Genomic DNA, 21079 nt, shown 5'->3' on the forward strand with positions numbered 1-21079 from the left:
TACTTGGGGTATCTACTTAGAATTTACTTGCCTAAGTTCCTGAGAGCTAAACCCTGACTCTGTTCACTTAAAATCCTCAAGTGAACTAGCCCAGTGTTTTTGTTCTTTCTCATCTTATTTGCTCACTTGAGGAAAATGTCTTGGTTTGAGAGTTCACGTTTAAATCTTCAGCCCTGCAGGATGGGTGCGAGTGACTTAAATTGGTTCTATATTGTCTTATATTGTTTTTCCTGTTGGTGTTTTGCCATTTGAAAGACTCAGCCAATTTTGTTTTCTTTTGCCTGTTTTACCACTTCTGTGACACTAATACAAGTTAAACATTTGTCTCATCAAATCTATCCTTTTGTGTGACAGGCAGGGAGTCATCCGGCCCAGGTATTTCAGTGGTGTCAGCAGGGGCAATACTCTGCTTAGGGCTCAGTAGTGAACAGGATTCCCAAAATACTCAGCGGCTCCTAAGGGGGTAGCACTATACATATATATTGAACTGTATTGTAACTGTACTGTATCCCTTTTATATAGTAAAGCGTTGTCCTAGCGCTACATACGTGTAATATTAAAAAATTCAGTTAAACCTTTTTCCGCATTAGAAGATAAATAAGGTTGCTATGCCTTGTACCCTGTACCCATGCTGCATGGGGCTGAGTGCCCATGTGAATGAGCCCTAAAGAAGAAAGTTAAATTCCTTGTCTTACCCCAGTTTTCTGCCGGCAGCACCTAGGCGGGGCTGACTTCACACTTCTTGCAACGTCCTGGGGAATACTGAGCATCTGAAATCTTGCAAGAAGATCCTCTAGCAATAAACTGGGAATTTCTTCTTGTGAAATTCGGCCTGCTCTGCATTCCTCATATTTCTTATTATAAAGATGGTGACGTCAAGCCCAGCAATATGGAAGATGGGGGTAAGGGGAGTTTAATAACATTTTTGTTTTGTTTTTTTTCTTTTCAGGTAGACTTTGCACCTAGTAGCACTGGGTGGTTTTTAAAGGGGTAGAGGTCAGGACAGTATATGCAGACTTTGCGTTGTACTCCAAGGTCCATGTAAAGAATCAGCGGGCTTTCAATAACCTCTTAGCATAATATTTTACTTTACCGTATACAGATCACTAAATGGTGATAAAGCCTGATGCTGCACTTCATGATGAACTCCAGCCCTACCCTTCGTCCTGCACCGTTGTAGAGGCTCCTCTCCTATACTGAAATACTCTGATTTCACAGTACACAGCCAGCTTCTCAGAGTGAGCATTAGTAGCTGCAACAAGTCAGAGCCTGCCTCATATATCCTGGCTGGAGGACATACAGCATCATTTGGCTCTTTCCTCTCCAGCCTTACTATCCCTGGTATGTCACTTTCATTCATTGGATGTTAGTTCTTTCAATCATGGAGGCTCAGCATCACGTGGATGTGGCTAAAGTAGTCTGCATGCAAATACAGTCTGCTTAGGAATGCTCATTCCTCTAGACTCCTTCTCCAAACAGCTAGCACACTGCTTGCATCTGAGACTGAGGGCTCCTGATAAGTGTAGTGAAGCAAGGTGCAGTGATATTTTGAAAAAAACTATGTATAGTGTGCTACTGGCCCCTCTCACCAGTCATGAGTTGCCTGCATTGCATAGAGAAGCACAGAGATCCAGTGATGATGTCACTAGGTCAAAAAAGAGTGATTTTTAAAAAGATCTAAATAAAATACATTAGTATGTTGATGGGGGGAGTGGGGCAGGAAATGCAAAATATAAGCAGATTAAACTTTTTTTTACATTTTTGTTCTTGGGTCTAGATCAGGGGTCTCAGGAGGCTGGAATGTGGTCAGTGGGAGAGGAAAATTTCCTGGTGTCAGTGGGAGTAAATTGTATCCCCTCTTTGGTAGTAGAGGGAAGAATAGTGTCCCGTGGTTTGCGTCAATGGGAGGAATAATGCCCCACCTTTTAGTATTGGGGGTAAATAATGACCAATCATTGGTGGCAGGAACTATGTCCCATTGTTGATGACAGTGAGGGGAATAATGCCCCCCCCCCGGGCTGGATAGAAGCAAGCAAAGGGCCGCATCCAGTCCCCAGGCCGCAGTTTGGAGACCACTGGTCTAGATGGATGTATATGGAACACCAATATATTTTCTAATTGCTTTGCACGGGGGCATAGTAGTATTTAGACGATAATCCGCTTTTCCAGCTTAGACAATGCCAACTTTCCAGTACTGGAATCTGTTAGAGAAAAAAAAGGAAGGTTTATAAATACTGGTGCCATTGTGATTTTTATTACTTTTTGCCTGTCTTTTAATGACAAGTTTCTGACACACAACTCTAATATATTCTGGAAACCTCTCTGCTGTTTTCAGATGCTCTTATCCCTGTTATATATTCACATTTGCCATCACAGCAATGTGTTCTAATATAAAAATGAGCATAGGTTTTAAACAGTATGCTATACATGTAGGGTGAAATCTTTAATTAGGGAGAATGTTTTCAATATTATTAAAGCTGTTGCTAGTAGAAATATTTGCACAAGGTACCATTACATTACGATGTTAAATGTTGCCTTCCATCTTTCTAAAAAGATAATTTTGTTTAACAGCTAGGGAACAGTAGCACCATGTTGACAAGAGTTTGTACACAGTGGTTTTATGTTTGACCTTGTGCTTGTCCTTTTGCTTCCCCGTGACTCTAAGTGTGGGTTATGTGCCAAAAACAGAATAACCAGTTTCACTGCAAAGTAATGTGTGCTTCTCGGCACATTATAAATGGGTGCCAGAAAAATTGGTGTGTGTGTATATGCAGATATATATGCATACACAGGAGGTGCTAAAGGGGTGTGACCAACTACATAGTAACACTGCTATTTTAGATAGACTGTGCGTAAAAGGGGGAGAGGTTTATGGGAAGGCTGGAGGAGTATTTAAACTAAGATCGAGGGGGGAAAGAGAATTAGCTTATAATGGGGTGGACAGATCAGACAGGGGTCAGTACTTATTGATGGGGGGAAGGCTATGGCAAATAAGAAGTTTCCCATGTTACAAACAACCAGTGGAATTGGTACCATTTTGTATGAAAATAAAAAATATGCAAAATACGTGTGAACAAGGTGTCAATCAATTAAAGTGTTTGTTCACCAATGCCAGCAGTCTGCCAAGCAAAATAGGTGAGTTGAAAGTTTTGGTGCATGCAGAGAACTATGATTTAATTGGTATTGCTGAATCTTGGCTTCATTCTTCACATGACTGGGCCATTAATATTCCTGGCTATGTTCTCTTTTGGAGAGACAGGGTAAGTAGGAAAGGTGGTGGTGTCTGTCTCTGTGTGAGAATTGAAAGAGGACCTAGTTGATGGAGAGTGTGATGAGGCTGAAGTATTATTGGTGGAACTGCACATGGGGGTGTGTACTACAAAGGTAATCATTGGAGTTTGTTATAGGCCTCCCATTGTTAATGAGGAGGTGGAGATTCGGCTCCTTGCACAGATCGAAAGGGCTGGGACAGTGATAATAATGGGGGATTTTAACTACCCAGAAATTGACTGGAGTAATGGTACTGCAGGAACTGTTAAAGGGCAAACATTTTTAAGCCTACTACTGGACACTTTTTTATGGTACGGTTCATAGAGGCCCCAACTAGGAATGATGCTCTGCTAGACCTGGTAATCTCAAACCATGCAGAGCTTATTACGAATGTCCATATAAAAGAACATCTGGGTAGCAGTGACCATAACATGATTTCCGTTATTGTTGGCTGTAAACAGCAAGCATATACGGGAAAAATAAAAATGCTCAGTTTTAAGAGAGCTAATTTTCTAAGGCCGAGAGCTGTTCTCCAAGACTGGGAGGGAATATTGGCATCGATGAACACAACACAGAAATGGGAGTTCTTCAAAAAGACTGTATGTGAACACATTGCAAAATATATTCCCATGGGCAACAAGTTTAAAAGGCTAAAAATCAAACCTATATGGCTTACGGCCAAAGTTAAAAAAGCTATAGATAATAAGAAAAGATCTTTTATTGAATATAAATGAAGGAATGTTATAATCATTTAAACATTACAAAGAATATAACAGAATATGCAAAAAGGAAATAATGGCCGCAAAAATTTAAAACGAATGACAGATTGCAAAAGATAGCAGGATTAACCCCAAAAAATTCTTCAAATATATTAATAGTAAAAAGGTCCGGTTCGAGCATGTAGGCCCTTTACAAAAATAATCTAGAGTGGGTGACTGGAGACAAAGAAGACAAACTTCTCAAATACCTTCTTCAACTCTGTGTAAACAAAGCAGCAGGGGGGAGCTCTTGTCCATAATGGGCATGGTATTGATACAGGTCCAGATGATCCACATTGGCTCACAGTTGATATGATCCAAAAATATTTAGACAGAATAAAGGTGAATAAAGCACCTGGTTCGGATGGCATACATCCGCGGGTCCTTAAAGAATTGAGCTCTGACATTTCAAAGCTATTGTTTTTAATTAAGGATTCTTTAATGACTGGCATAGTACCACTGGACTGGCGTAAGGCCAACGTGGTGCCAATATTTTAAAAAGGGTCAACATTTTACCAAGTAATTACAGACCTGTTAGTTTAACTTCTATAGTTGGGATGATACTGGAAAGTTTAATAAAAGATCACATAGATGAGTTCTTGCTGAAAAAAAAATATTTTAAGCATTTGACACAGTTCCTCACACACGGCTAATGTGTAAGGTAAAGTCTACGGGCTTGTAGTGGTTAATGATTCATACTCTGAATGGTCTGGGGTCATTAGTGGTGTACACCAAGGTTCAGTGTTTGGAACCCTTACTTTTTAATATATTTATAAAAAATATAGGGTCTGGAATTAACAATCCCATTTCAGGCTTTGCAGATGACACCAAGCTGTGCAGTGGAATAACGTCCTTACAGGATGTCTCCAACTTGCAAGCCGACCTCAATGCACTGTTTAATTGGGCAACTATGTGGCAAATGAGGTTTAATGTTGATAAATGTAAGGTTATGCACTTGGGGGCTAACGAATATGCATGCATCATACATACTAGGGGGGTACAACTGGGAGAATCAATGGTGGAGAAGGATCTGGGGGTTCTGGTAGATCACAAGCTTAATAATGGCATGCAATGCCAAGCTGCAGTTTCTAAAGTGAGCAAAGTCTTTGTATTAAGAGGTATAGACACCAGAGAAATATATAGCATATTACCCCTGTACAAATCATTAGTAATACCTCATCTGGAATATGCAGTTCAGTTTTGGGCACCAACTCACAAAAAGAACATTGGGGAAAGTACAGAGAAGGGCAACCAAACTGATAAAAGGAAATAGGGGGAGCTCAGCTATAAGGAAAGATTAGAGGAACTGAATTTATTCTCTCTTGAGAAGAGGAGATTATGGGGGGATATGATCAATGTATAAATACATCAGTGGTCCATATAGTGAACTCAGTGTAGAGTTATTCACCCTGAGGTCATCACAGAGGACAAGGGGGCACACTTTATGTCTGGAAGAAAAGAAATTTATCTCCAAACACGGAAATGTTTATTCACAGTGAGAGCTGTGAAAATGTGGAATAGACTCCCTCAAGAGTTGGTTCTGGCCAGCTCAGTGGATTGCTTTTAAAAAGGCCTGGATTATTTCCTTGATACACAGACTATAACTGGATACTAACATGTATAGGTAAAGTTGATCCAGGGAATATCCAATTGCCTCTCGGGGGATCAGGAAGGATTTTTTTTTCCCTGCAGGGGAAAATTGGATCATGCTTTGCCATTTGTGTAGTTGTGAGTGGGGAAAGGGGGGGGGGGAGCAGGGGGTGGAGTAGGATGATGGTAAGCTTCAGTGGTGAGAATGGGGGGAGTTTAGGAATGGTAGTGAGAAGAGGATAGTAGTGATGGGGGTCCTGGTGTGGTGATGGTTGCAGGCACAATTTGATAGGTGATGGGTGACTTCCTGTGCTGGGGCTGATTGCTGGTGTGTGCAGAGATCACTGTTGATTAAAGGAGCAAAGCAGTACTGTCACTAAATACTGGGTCCAGGTTCCACTGCCTAATGCATGTGCAGTAGAACCCCATAGACTTTTCACTGGCCTGGGAAAAGGCTCAGTCCTCCTAGTCCACACATCACATGTCCAGCAATTCAAACGTCTTAGGTCCCTTTCACACTGATGCTCATTTGCGGTTTGTTACTGAAACTGTGGCATTTGCACATTGACTTGTTGCATTAGGACAGCTAGTTCATTAACAGTTGGCTTCCAATGCATTGCAATGTAAGGAAAACCATACCTACATTTTTTTTTTTAACCCAACACACCACAGAGCAAGGCATGTGCACTGCAGTGCAGGTCAACATGCCTTGTGCATTGGGATGCCATTCTAAATGAAGTGTCGTGTGTTACCGTGCTTTTGGTAATGTACAGTAAAACAAACATTACAGCAAGCTTCTGGCCCCACTCCAGGGTAGCATCCCTAAATACACAAAGGTATGGCAATGTTGGATCAATCATTATCTCCCACAAGGTTTCAGTTCATCACTTTTAGCCCTGAAAGTGCCTACATCATAAATCGGTACTAGTCCCACTAAATTTAGACCACCTGGGACTCCCCTCCATGCCTTCCCACCTACCCCTTCTTGTATGCAAACCAACTTTTACCCCTCTTTCCATTCTTAAATTCTATTGTTAAAAAGTTTCACAGGCACAAACATGTACAGTGTTACCAATCTGTATATCTTTTTTAAAAATTATACAAGAATACGAATGTAAAAGACATAACACATCCAACATAATTGTCATTACATACTTGTATGTTGCATGAATCATTTACTAAATGCAAAGAGACTGCATTTTGCAAGTGCAGTTGCACTTGTTTTTTTTGTTTTTTTTTTTGTTTTTTTTTTGTTTGTTTTTTTTAGTAAAGGTGGTAAAGCTTTACTTTGCAAAGAATACCCAATCAGGTGCAAGGAAAATAAAATAAAAACAGGATTTTTGCTAGCACATAATTGGATGATGGAAATCCACAGAGCTTAACCACATTTATTAAGCTTTGGGGAAAGATAAGTGCAATTATACTTGGAAGTCTGCACAAAATGTAACCTGTCAACGCTACTAAATAAAAAATAAAAAAAAAAGTAAAACAAACAGTATCAGAATGCTCAGGTTAGTAGGGGCCCAAAGGCTACATAGACTTTCAAATAGGCTAATCAGTGAGCGAGCAATGTGGTCCAAGAGCCTACACCACATCGAAACCTTGCATCCCGACATTGTCACTGAGCACCCCTACCACTAAACACTTGACTCTGAAGAGGGAAAACAGATTTTTTTTTTTTTTCTGAATTTGCTGAGTGAACTGGCAGCTATGCCTCTATGGTCTGAATGTCAGTCCTCCTAGGTATTGGAGGGGCGGTCTACATTTTGTATGTTCATAGGGAAAGGGTGAGGAGATGCACACTTTTGGCCCGAGAGGAAGAGGCAGCCACCTGTAAGCAGTCCAAAATCCAAATTCCTTTTATTTCTTTGACTGTAAAGCTTAGCACATTATTTGAAATACAACACCACTACTTATCGTTCCTCCCTCCTAAACTATGGAACTTTCTTTATTATTATTTTGTTTTATAAGTGTTTTTGACAAGTTTTTTTAAAAAATAGATGCAATAGGCGTATTTTCAGTTTTTATGTTCTAAAGAAGACTGTATTCTGAATATAAAATGAGATTACAAAATACACTTGGTTGCTGGTATGATGATATCAAGGATTGGTAGCAGGTTGGGGAAGTGCTAAAGGGGGTTATATCAGTCTGAGGGTAAGGCATCCACTTCACCATTTTAAAATAGTCATTAAATGTAGAGGGCAGCAACATCTTTCAGTGATGGTCAAAGTTATTGGGTTTGTGAGGGTTTGTGGTACTTGAAGGGACTTGCAAGGGCAAATGAATGAAAAATGTCAGTTTTAGGTGGTAAGGATCAAATTGGTTAGGTGGTCTTTATGGGGGGAGAAGGAAGTAAAAGATAAGTGAGGGGGGGAAGGGATTTTAGTGTGGGGAAATAAAATGAAGGGTTAAGGAGGAAGTAAGGGGGGCTCGACCTGGTGCATCCTTTTCACCGATTATCCTACATTTTAAAGGGAAAGCAAAGGTCTGTCAAGGTTGAGACTATGGTTATTTCAGCCAAGGAGACCATATTTTCAAGAATTTAGTTTGAGAATCAATTAGTAGAGATGTGGTTTTTCATGTACCTTGGTGCCCTCCAATTAGTTTCTTCATCTCTATAAAGTTCAGGGAAGATTGTCTCCAAGCAATAGCAATTGTTTTATGTGTGGCTAAAAAGATAAAGGAGACCAGTTTCCACTCTGATCTAGTAAGATCGGAGACATGCCTATGAAATAATGCTTCCCTTGGATTGTGAGTTAGGTTTTTGCTAAGGATTGAGTGAATTAAATGTTATGCTCATATCACCAATCTCTGAATATAAGATTATTAATATTATTATTATTAATATTTTGCATGAAACACGGAGAAATGCTAAAACTTCATTTTTCTTGTATTCTATTTTTACAGTAAGTATAGGATTCATGGGGATATTGTTGTTGCATTGTGCTATGCTAAAGTTAGTAGGATTTTAAGTAAAACATTCTTATGGTGAAAATATTAAAACAAAATTTCATCATTTTGATAACCAAAGGGTCATTATGAATCTGCCTGAATAGGAATGAATCCCTCCACAAAGACCATTCATGTTCCATTTAGCTTATCTTTGATGTTCCATTTGGATGCCCAGCAGTCTACTATGTATATGCACTGTCTGCCTGCTTTAGAAGTCCATGTCTTCTCTATTAAAGTCACTTAGCTACATTTTCTTGACAATATTCTCAAAAGGACAAATATATATGATTTACATAGTGTGTATCTAATATGTTCATTTTGATTTTCAAAACAAGATTAAACATTTTATTAGCTGCACAGTTACTTTCTCCTTACCCATAGGCAATTACAGTAATGTAGAATGAAATCTGAAAAATATTACCAGAATAGCATCTATATGTGCAATTCTTGTGCTAGAATTTTCCTGTGATCCAATTTTAAGATCGAATGCTCAATTCAAGTTTCAGTGTAATATGTGTTCAACCTATTGACATGAAAGGTGTTCCATTAGTCCCTGACCTGTTACATTGCTCGAAAACTGCAATATTAATGGAACACTCTGCTTGCTTCTGTGTATAGGAAGCTTTAGTTGAAATTGTGTAATTGGTTTAATATATCTGTAATGACTTAGTAGTAGAATGAGAGGTGGTAAAAAGAGGTGCAAATCATTTCGTTTAAATAGATGTCTTTTTTTCCAGGAAAAAAAGTATACTTTCAGTGATGCTTCACTCATAAAGCTGCAACACAAACTACTGTCTTTTGAAATGCAAACAACCTTTTTTTTTAATTTTACTATGAGTGATTTCTTCCTGCTAATATTTTTTCTTTCTCTAATTTAGAAAGAAACTTGAGTCCATACTTGAGGTTGCTCAGACAGGTGAAGCACACTGAATATTGACTTTAGGCACCCAAAGGTGCCTAAATGACTGACATTTACTGCCCTCAACTGACAGTTGTGGTTCTCTCCGTGGATTCAGCTCCTCTCCTCCACTTTTTTTTTTTTCTCTTTTCTTTTTCTTTCATACAACTCTCCTATATCTGTGCATCTGACAATACTTTATGGGCAGCCAAAGCTACTACACCAATTACCCCCCCCCCCCTTTCTCATCTGTGCCATTGTAGCAGAATAGTCTGTCAAAGTATGACTGTCGCAATACGCCACCTATTCCCAACTGCTGTCCAGAATGGCCAGAATTGGCTGTAACTAAATGTTGTATAGGCTGATAGCAGACTCCGTTTTTGAGCGCATAGCAACCAAGCCTGCAAGCCAGTCTGTGAACAAAATTCAAACTGTTATAAAGCTCCCTGAGAACACCACTGCATCATCAATATAAAAATAAGCATAACATTCAATGGTCAAATAACTCAAACAAATAAAATAAATAGGGCAGTAAATAATGGCAGGGTGGTTTATCCTCGCCTTACATATCTCCCCACTGAACCTACTGTATACAATTCTTGATTTTGGAAGCGTGAATCATTGGAAACATTCAGTTTTTGGAAGCAGGTACAGAGCTATTCAGTTAAACACCTGGTTCTGTTTCTACCACTCAGAGTGAGATGTGAAAAAGAACAGATGGCTGCAGAAGTAAAATCACCAGAGCTTGTAAGAAATATGTGTTTTATAATCTTTCCTGCAAAAGAAAAAGAAAAATATCCTGCAGTATTTGATGTATTAAGTACCAACTCTGTCTAGGGTATTTTTTTTTAAGTAAAAAACAAAATTAACTTGGCAGAATCTAAAATGTGCTGTAAAAGGCAAAAAAAAAAAAATTCTTAAAGTATAAGTACAGCCAATACTTTTTCTTCAGTTTTGGATCAAGTTGGGGAGGGCTAACCTCTCAATTTAAATTTTGCTGTCTGTGGAAAAATTCCTCAATAGACAGAGTTTGGTCCTAGAGACACAAATTGAAACCAGAGAAAATCTCTGTAAAGGCAAGGGAACATGCACTAAAGCAGACTATACACTAGTAGAATTTTGTAAGACATTGAGGGGGGGGGGGGGATTTACTAAAACTTGTGCACTCAGAAATTGGTGCAGCTGTGCATAGTAACCAATCGGCTTCTAACTTTAGCTTGTTCAATTAAGCTTTGACAATAAAAACTGAAGCTGATATGTTTCTATGCACAGCTTCACCAGATTAGTGTGCAATAGTTTTAGGAAATCTCCCTCATTGTTTGTTTTAATTCATTTTTGTTTTTTTTCTAATCAGTGGGTGGGGTTAAATCAACCACAGTACCAAGAAAATTTGAAGGAGCAGTATGGAAATTTTTTCCCAAAATAATAACTAATAATCATTGTGGTTTTTGTTGGGAAAATCTATTTGTTCCAAAATGGAATGTTAAAAGCTAATGAAGTTTGGAAGTACTTTTGGCAAGTCTTCAGATGTACTGAGAATTTTCATATGAATGTTCATACAAATATTTGTGTTAAAATGTACTAGTGTATGGCCAGCTTTAGACAGTTGTCACTGGAACAGGTATCCCTTTCCAAGAATACTCTGTCCACTTTTAGGAGATCCCTGAAAACTCATCTCTTTAGGGAAGCCTTTCCTGCCTTTTAGCTAATAACTGAATCTTTTATTTCTCCCATCAGTTAATCCCTTACAGTTATAACATTATTAGACTGTAAGCTCCCAGGAGCAGGGCCCTCCAAACCATATTGTTTTGAGTTTATATTGTTGCTGTATTGTCTCCCTTTTTATATTGTAAAGCTCTGCGCAAACTGTCGGCGCTATATAAATCCTGCATAATAATAATGTACCCTCAACTCTTGCTTTGGTGACAACTGTAAAATTGAGTTTTTTCATCATTTCCATCTGTCTTGGTGTTAGTGGATACCAGGATAAATAAAGCGGTTGCATTCCCCTGTGGGCACACAGACAAAGATTGGATGGGGCTCTAATCCTTCCCTCCTTTAGTCAAAACTTAAAAGAAAAGTTTTAAGAAACATACAGAGAAAGGGGCGCTTAAGCAATACCAAAATAGATTGTTGAAAAATAATAAATTAGCAGAGATTAGACTGCTCACTTACTCATATGAACAGTTATGAGAGCATCCACTGATGAAGGGGCCCACTCCAAAACATGTAGTCACCAGACTCTACTGGTTGTGTCCAGTTACTGTCTGCATTCTTCTCATGCCCAGCACCAACCACTGAGATTTGACCCAGCTTCCATTCTAAGCCTGAGAGTACCTTCAGTCTTGCATGGAGCAGCAACCCATCGCTATTGGTGCCCTCACCACGGCACCCCCTTGGGCTTCTGCCCCCACTCTGCATCACTTCCGTTTTTGTGGCAGGCCGAGTACTGGAGTCCCTGGCAATGGTGTCACCATTTGTCATCTGTTCAAGACACTCAGCAATATCCCCTTGTCCATCTTTGCCACACCAGGCATTGGCACCTTCCACCTTTTAGGAATGGGATTTCCATTCATGCACCAGTGTGGATCTGTTGATGTGGTCTGTGGAAAATTGTTATAACCAATTTATACTCATTTATTTGTACAATAAATTGTGACATTTTATGACCATGCCAGACTTCCCTTGGATTCTCTGATTGAAGGTCTTATTCTAAAGTGAATTGCAAAAGAAAAGTTTTTGTTATGCATACATTCTAATTCTCCTCATTTGTGCTTTAATAGTATGTTGTACATATAATAGTACTCTCATTGAATATAAATTTTTATTGTTTGAGCACGATGCCAAATAAGATGCTCATAGACCATGTCCTGTATAGGTTCAATTATCTGAGCAGATGTTTGCTCTTACCCGTTTTCTGGTGCCCTGCCACTCCATTCTGCTACACGAGCCCTGAAAACCTGGGGAATCTGCGTATAGGAGCATGGGGACACATATGACCCTTTTCATGCCTCCCCACAGTTTACTTTTTGCTACCCGAGTGGCAATCACCAGCCTTAAGTGCTGTGACATGGGGGCTGTTGAAATTCTTAACCTTTTGCAAGTTTGGACTTTTCAGAAAGTCAAAACTTGCACAGGAATTTAGGAATGGTGGGTGGGGAACCATAGTATGGATTAGAGCAGCAGACATGGCTGCTTAGATAAGTAAACAAAAAGCTGTTTTTTTTTTTTGCTTTTCATAAATTGAATGCACTTTTTTTTTTTTTTTTCCCATGTAAAACCTGCCTTTCTGTCGTACGACCCAAAACATTAGTTTTACTCGCTAGTTTATTGTGGTTGGTAAGATTTGGCAAGTAATGCTAGTAAAATGGTGGCATAATGCCCTTTTTTAAACACTTGGGCAAATGTTTGTTTGATTTCTTTGCGCTGGTCTCTGCTAGCAACAGAAGCCTGGAATGTATGATCTCTCTGCCGGATTCGATAAACATGACATGGACCATTAGCATTTCAACAGACAGTTCCCAATGTTCTTGCAGCACCAGACTAAACGGTAGATTTGGAAAAGAATCAAGTGAGACAGTACGTTGTGGTTGTAAAGAGAGAAAATTTACACTGGAGGAGTGCCTTTACAATCATCCACTAAACACAATGAAGATAAACTCTTTACTGTACTAAATGCGGCAACAGCTAATCCTAGTGCAGCGGTCACCTAGGTGTGCAGATGAAAAGAGGCTTTGCTGATATGATTAGCACTGCTGACAACTGCACTGTTGTACTTCTTCATGCTTTCAAAAGGAAAGGCAGCTCATTCGAAAGGCATTCCACTCTTTCTGTGCCAAAGGATTCTTGAAACTAGACATCGAAATACCGGCCTGTTAACTTGTGGCATTTTTGTTTCGCGTGGGCCTGTTTAAACAGCTCAGACAGGCATTTGTCTTTTTTTTTTTTTCTTTCTTTCTTACACAATACAGAGCATCTTCTCTATATGATGAGGAGAATTAATGCACAGTCTGAAATTAAGTCATTGTTCTGCACCGAGTCATATCGTTGGGTTTTTTTAGCTTTTGATTTTGAACATATCAGTCACAAACATGAAAAAAATAAATGTTTTTTTAATGTTTAGGTATCGACAGGATTTAGTGAGGTGGTGATCACAATCAAACTATATCATGCAGCCATATTAAATGGTACAAGTAAATGCCTGTTGGATTGGTGAGTCTTTATTTTGCTTGCATGTAGAATTTAAAAATATTTTATCATACTTATAATTTTTAGACTTTTGAAAGTTATTGCACCAATATTGTTTTATCTTTTATTGATCCCTAGTGTTTCCATGGGTTCAGAGCTATATAATCCATATTACCAACTTAATAATATGTTTTTTTGACCATGTTTTTTTTTTTTTGTTGTTTTATGATTATAAAATTTAATTTGTTATTATTTGGCATAAAATTAGGGATTGCCATAGGAATTGTGACTTTGGGGTATTGCACTTGTTAGCCTTCTACTGTTAGAAGTCTATAGCTTATATTATAATTTAATATGGTGTTTTAGAAAGTTTTTTTATATTTATAGGTTTATCTAAATCAGGGTTTCCCAACAAGGGTTCCTCCAGAGGTTGCTAGGGGTTCCTTGAGCAATGTTCCAATTCTGCCACTCGGATAAGTTTCCACTGACACCATTGATCTTTTTAGTTCTCTGTAAGGAGGTAATAATTCCCAATGGCGACAAGTGTAATGATCATTCTTCCCACTAAGATCACACTAGTGTATCATGAGTTGTAGATATAGTAATTTTTTATCTGGGGTTCCCTGACACCCTAAGAAAGTTATTTCAAGGGTTACTCTTTGCTGAAAATGTTGAGAAAGTCTGACCTAGATCAATATTGTAATATTGATTCTTTTTACACTGGGAAAAAAACTTTTCAATAGATAATAGTTTAAAGATTTCCATACTCCAGTAAGAGTAACCTTCAGGCTCATTTAACCTTTTTCATGTTCTATGTAAGGCACTTTGTGTAAATGTATATTGTATGTATTAAAACTGAATTTATCTGTCCACTGTATAGATATAGGATTTGTTGATGTAATTAGTACTTTGATGATGAGGTTAATTTTTTCTATATGTATAGCTTAGATTTTTATATGGTCTGCATTTCTGAATTTCCAGTAAAGCTTAATACTCGGCTTAGGGCTGGCTGCACACCTGTGTAGTTGTTATCCTGCATATTTTGCATTGCTTTAGGTACGTGTGATCAGATGTGATGTCCTGGGCATTTCTAGGGACAGAAGTATTTCTAATAGACCAGAGGCAACTAGGGGGACACAAAGAATTAAAATTGTTGAGGGGTTGGTAAGATATTATGATGAGCAATTTGGATCAAATCTAAGAATCTAAAAACTGTAATGTTACATTTATGAAGACCAAATAAATAACCGATTGAAAATTAGACTGTGATAATACTGTGTAATTTTCCAAATCTGCATACCATAAAGAATTTTATTATCTAATATATCTTAAAGAGACCCGGGGCACTCTAGAAGATGTGGGGCATGTGGCCGTGGATAAGGGGGTAACACTGGTCCTCCTGCCTGGGTGAACTGGATGTGGGAAGGGAGGTGATCGGCGGGGGGCAGGTACTGGAGCCAATCCCCTGGCCAGCTCTCTGCAGCAGCTGGCTTCTTCTCCTCCGCCTCCTGCTGGCTTTCAGCTGCTGCAAAGAGAGCCATACAAGGGATTGAGTCCAGTAATTGCCCCCCCTCCCATGCACCATACGTTTCCCCCTGCTGCCCAGGCCCCCTTTTTGTGCTCCTGCCCCCAAAGTGCTTTCCCATCTCTCCTTCCTACCGCCAGCTGCAAGCACACAATATTATCCCTTAGGATGGAGAGTGGTGGAAGGGTCCAATAAATGTCACTTATCAGCCCCTTCCTTTCTGGAATAAACACAAGTGATCGGTACTGATCACTCGCTGTATTCATTCATAACTGAAGCACAGTAAATTTTTTTTTTTTGTGTTTTTGTTTTTTTGTTGGGGAGGCCCTGTCTTGTTGGCTGTATGGGACCCTGTGGTTTCTAACAGCAGCCCTGTCCCTGGGTGCCAAAGTCTAGTAACACCCCTGGCAGTGTCATCGACCATCAATAGGCTCATATTGACCTATCAAAGTTGACATGAACTTTGAATTGCGTGGTAACAAACTGCATCTTATTACAAGATGTATTTTTGCTTACTGATAGGATATGGGATTTTAGTAATAATCATAGGGGTAGCAAGACAATAATGTGGAAACATATCATTACTACACACAGACTTCTTCCAGCACTGATCTCACATGGCCAACTACTTGGTGCTCTTTTTCGACAGATGTGACCTTGAAGTAGTTTTGTGTTTTGAGAAAGAGGCTTGTTTGCTTTGAGTCTCCATTGTATAATAAAATACATTTATTTTACCAGTAAAACCGGGTATATTTCTTCAGGATGCCTCATACATTCATAATATTAGACAAATTATTAACTGGTTGCCATTTATTGCTTTATTACCGGTTTGTGTGTATTGCCAGTCTACATTATTGGGGAATATTTTAGATATATTACCAAATAAAATATTTTGCAGGTACCAGGTCTAGCTGTATCGTGTGTGTGTGTGTGTGTGTGTGTGTGTGTGTGTGTGTGTGTGTGTCTTGCTTTACTGCTTTCAAGTACTTAACATCTCTGTAATTTCATTCATCCACATATTGTACCACATATTGTCTTTTTTGCCTTATTTCTAATGAGTACAGATGGATCTCAGGAGGACCAGATGGCTTAGGAATGAGGGTATGATTTGCTCATCTGAACACAGACTTTCAAAAGCTCACTGAATACTGTCAGTTGAGTAACAAATTCTTATCAGCTGTATGTGTGGAATAGGCAAGGCTAGTTCTAAGTTTTGGCATTAGTTTGACCTTTATATCAAAGTAGGGATGGATAAGAAATATAGATAGTTTTTCCAGAAAAATATTCCACTCTGGTCCAAAAAAAATCCTTATTTATGTCTGCTTTACTAAAATGGTTGTAGGGAACTGTGTGCTATATTGATATAGTAGGCTGAAGGAGAGAAAACTAGGCTTAAACTATAATTAAAGTGGTTCTGAAGGCAGATTTTTTTTTTTTTTTTTTACCTTAATGCATTGTATGCTTTAAGGTAAAAAAACCTTCTGCATGCAGCTCCCCCCAAGCCCCCCTTATACTTACTTGAGCCCAATCTCGATGCATACAAGAGCAGTAGCGCTATCTGCTCTCTCTTTCCTTATTGCATAGAGAAACAGCAGTAGGAGCCATTGAGGAGAGAGCAGGGGATGGGGCCGAGCCACGCATTGTATGTCAATGGACACACAGAGCGGGCTTGGAAGCTAACCCACACAAGTGCCCCTATAGCAAGTAGCTTGCTATTGGGGCATTCAGCAGAGGGGAGGAGCCAGGAGCACCAGCAAGGGAACACAAGAAGAGGAGGATCAGGGCTGCTCTGTGCAAAACCATTGCACAGAGTAGGTAAGTATAACATGTTTGTTATTTTAAAGGACAAAAAATAGGTTTTAAATCACTTTAACCTGCAGCAAGATGCAGCAACAACAGGATTCTTTAAATACTCTCCTGTAATTAGATATGTGAGAAATAGGCAAACATCTGAGTGACTTAAGGTAACCCAGGTTTCCCCTCTAGGCTACCCTGATTAAAATGTGAAGGAATATTATTTCACTGACCTGTTTACAGCAGAAAGCATGCATGCCGATTTTCTTTGGGTTTTTTTTTCTAATATGTATACATCTCTGTACACATAATGGCTGTTATGGGGCCAAAGTATAATATTTTCATGATGGCCAAGGGAAGTAATCAAGCCTTTCAAAACCAATGTGGTGGGATATGTTGTGTTCATAAGTTAGGCCCTGCTTTGTCAAGGGACATGAGAGGAAAAAAATTAAATAAACCAAGTTCTTGTAACAGAAGAACTTCCACAAGATAGTACAGAGGAGCAATAGAATGTGAACTCTAAATAAAGAGACTAGACACATAAATAAGTTTAATAAGCTAAAATGGCCACAGAGTTTATCTAAAGCAATACTAAGCCCAAAAACAAATCTTGCAACTGACTAATTTTTTGTCTTTTTCAAGTTCCTTTAACTGACCAAGCCGTCCGGCAAAAGTGGTTGTTGGTGAGATGAGACAAACCATTTAACACAGACAGGGGTGCTTACAATGGTCCAGAGGCGGACTGACAACTCATGGGGCCCCCGGGCAATAGGGGATCATGGGGCTCCTGTGTCCTTGCCCAAACTCAAAAAAGCCTATGAAAAAGGTACCAGGGGCATCTCATGGGGCCCCCTACTGACCCCAGGCAGTGCCCGAGTTTATAAATGGTCAGTCCGCCCCTGCAATGGTGTGTTTCATTTATTCATTTATGCAAATCCTTTATTCCAAAAGAAATAACTGTCGCTGTGATTCCTTTAAAAAGACTTAGCTGGAATTCAGCTTTCATTTGTTAGTTAAGTCCATCTAAATTTGTCTAGATACACCCTAAGAAAGGAAGTGTGTTACTGGTCGAATCACCAGGTGGTAATAAAGGAAAAAAGCCAAAAAAAAACCCCAAATGCAGCAACCATATTTTTAAGGAATACCACTGTAATTGGTAACCTAAAGTTTTTTATATATATTAAAGAACCTCGTATCCCAACAGGTCTAGCCTTAAGGCGCAGACTAACCATAAACTATTTCAGATCATTTCACATTTTGCATCCAAAACTAGACTGGATGACTAGCCCCCACTAAAAAACACAGTGATGAGATAACTAAAACAGCAGAAAGGGAGAGGGGGGGTAGGAAAGAGCTGCAGTCCTTAACTCCTCAGATACTTAGTTCTCCTCAGATGGCTGTTGAAGCAGAAGCAAGGTTGCTGTTCATAGGACATGGATGCAGATCCCCAGCCCTCCAAAAATCCAATAGGTGTTCTGTGGCTGGGGAGCATTTCATGCTAAAATCACCAATGACAACCTAGAAAGAGAGCAACAGAGCACCCTTTGCATGATCCCATTGAGCCCCTGCTTAATGCCCCATGGTAACCTCAGGTAGCAAAATCAATTTTTACAGCATGTTAATACAGCATTAGTTAATCAGATCTGTTACCAATACTAAGGCAGACCATAGACAATGCAATTTTTCTTTCCTGCAACCATGTGTTGCAGGAAAAAAAACCTTTCTATTCCCACATCAACACAGTCATTGCTGACATGAGTCCCTCCCATGTAGCTATTGTGTTCTCCTAGTGGGGGGAAGGGGGGGACAGTAATTATTGCTAGTGGTTGTAGCATTAAAAATCCAACATGCTGGTTGTACCTAAGTCTTACAACAATCAAATTTGGGTAATATCAACCGACTGAGAATATGAAACCTCGATGGCCGGCTTAAGCATTTGCCTTGACATAGAAACAGTAGTAAGCTGATACTTGCTTGGTATGCTCCCTGTCCTTGAAGACTCTCAAACAAACACCATCTTAAATTTGATGTGAAAGCATCGCTGTCTGTTTAGGCTAAACTTCAGCTTTAAGTTATAGACCCGTATCCATAGCATCCTAGTAGCTGAAAGTTGTAACAAAACTTCAAAAGAGCCTCTTATCTTAAATAAACACAAATAGAGACTCCTCTACAGAACTGTAAACTGCTAATTAGTCTTGTGCAGAATGTCTGTTTTGAAAACCACTTTCCTCTGCCCGATTTGTAAAACAATAACTCAGTCAGCCATCACATACCTGACCTGTTAGGCCACTAGGGCTCTAGGAATGCAGAGAGTGCCATAAAACGTTGTATCCACATGTAACCATTTCACATATAGTTCATAAAAATCAACAGGAACTGGGCACATTAATATTAGGTATATATTTGGATAGATCATTTTTATACTAGCCCAACAAGATCATACATGACTATATTAGCACATAGGAGAGAGAAGAAAGCAGTCTCTTCCCTCCTGGGTGACAAGGGTACGCTGTGTTTGGTATCACTGGGTTTGAAATATAATTCTGAATTTTAATCTTCTAGTTGCTAGAATACCACCTGCACATACTGGAGGTTATTAATATTAGTATGAAACTGCAGTTGGGACTTGGTCATTAACTTGGGGGCCGCCTAGCACCCATCCGCAAACTGGGTGATTGGTCAGTTGTTCTCAGGCGACACCCCTTTAATATCACAGAAAAGGACTGATAGGCCTGGGGAAAGGAAGCTCTCATTTAACATCAATTGAGAAACATCTAACAGACTTGAGAGCAAGGCAACGTTTTTGCTCGGACAATTGGACTCTGCTTAAACAAGGACATTGCAAGTATTCTGCCTTTTTAACTCCTTTCTTTTATTTCTCTGTTGCTTTATTGTTCTCTTTATGTCTTTGTAACATCTCTTTCTGTAAATATTTTAATTGCACCATTTTGACCTTTTTAGTAATAAACCCTATTTTGAAAAGTGTTGAAACTGTCTCTAAAGCTTTTAATGTAAACTAAAGAATCCCTGTCTCTTGAAGAGTGCTACTGTATGTAATAACCCTCTGAATATCCCTGTCTGTGGTGACAGTGTGTGTTACAGATGCTTATGCTAATATCATAATGTTATTGCTAGGATTTGTGAGTTTCTTCCTTCTCTTTAAAAAGGTAGTGGTGGCGGTGTGAAGGGTTAATTGAGTAATTAACTTGGCCCAGTAACAATCGTTCTCAGGCTGCTGGCAAACAGATTGTGGTCCCGTGAGCTGGAAAATCTTTGTGCAGGGTGCAGCTGAGAGTGGCATTGTTACACAAGTGACAGCGCGGTGTGAGATCGGCTGGTCATTTGTCACGAGTTGGTGAGACGGGCAGGGGTCAGGCGCTGCATTCCGTTAAATCATCTATCAATATAATCAAGCTTCGATTCATTATTTAATTCAATTTGTTTGTCCATTTGTTTTCTAAGTTTCGTGCCTTGTCTAGCTCATGACGCTTAGATTTCCCTTTACAAATGAACATAACACACATATTCTAGCCTGCTCTTTAAGCAGACATGTTTTACTACTACTAGTGCTGTAATGAAGCTGGGTGATTTTAGACAGGTGATAACAGTTGAGGAGGGCAAGAAAAAAATGCAACTTGAAGTGCTGATAAAATAATAAATTTGAAAAAATGTATTTCAACAGGTAAAAGCTTGTTTCATGTAGAAAGAGAAGTTTTACACATCTTGTTTGCTAATTGATCATTTTAGGAGAATGTTGTCAGGAGATATAGTTTAATGGTACTAATATTACTACACCGTCAATGTGAATTTGTCTGTCATACCAAAATTATCTTGTTCACCTCACATACCTGTATACCCCTTAAAGTTTTTTTTTTTTTGGCCATAATTCAACTATGGATGTGTTTTTCACCTGACAGAGGGCTAAAGCCCGCTGTTGGCTAAGTTCACACAGTTTGTCCAGGCTCTGGAAAGTTCCTGACTATATGGTCAAGATCAGTCCAGAAACCTGTTCATGCCGCTGAGAGCCTGAGCCAGCTGCTCCCACCCCCTCCACAGCCTATCACTCCAGTGAGCGCTGGAGGGCCAGAGCAGCGATCAAGTGAC

At 39.3% G+C, this 21079-nt stretch overlaps 1 protein-coding gene across 8 annotated transcripts in view; it reads left to right on the forward strand.

Moving 5' to 3' along the window:
* Positions 1-21079, forward strand: part of CAMKK1 (calcium/calmodulin dependent protein kinase kinase 1) — a 323389-nt gene that overhangs the window by 36935 nt on the left and 265375 nt on the right. For 4 of the 8 annotated variants that reach the window (XR_016312890.1, XM_089678491.1, XM_089678492.1 and 1 more), the window contains exon 2: positions 13592-13680. The exons of 3 other annotated variants lie outside the window; for them this stretch is intronic. Coding sequence is in view for 1 of the 5 variants with exons in the window: in XM_089678491.1 (XP_089534617.1) it covers positions 13653-13680 (28 nt within the window). In the remaining 4 variants the exon portion in view is untranslated. Of the gene's footprint in view, positions 1-13591; positions 13681-21079 lie in introns of those variants that run through there. One more of the 8 variants, XM_089678495.1, reaches the window with a different exon arrangement.

Source organism: Staurois parvus, unplaced genomic scaffold (assembly GCF_062004578.1).
Source record: "Staurois parvus isolate SC_StPar_1 unplaced genomic scaffold, SC_StPar_1.0 ptg000206l, whole genome shotgun sequence".
NCBI classification, from domain to species: domain Eukaryota; kingdom Metazoa; phylum Chordata; class Amphibia; order Anura; family Ranidae; genus Staurois; species Staurois parvus.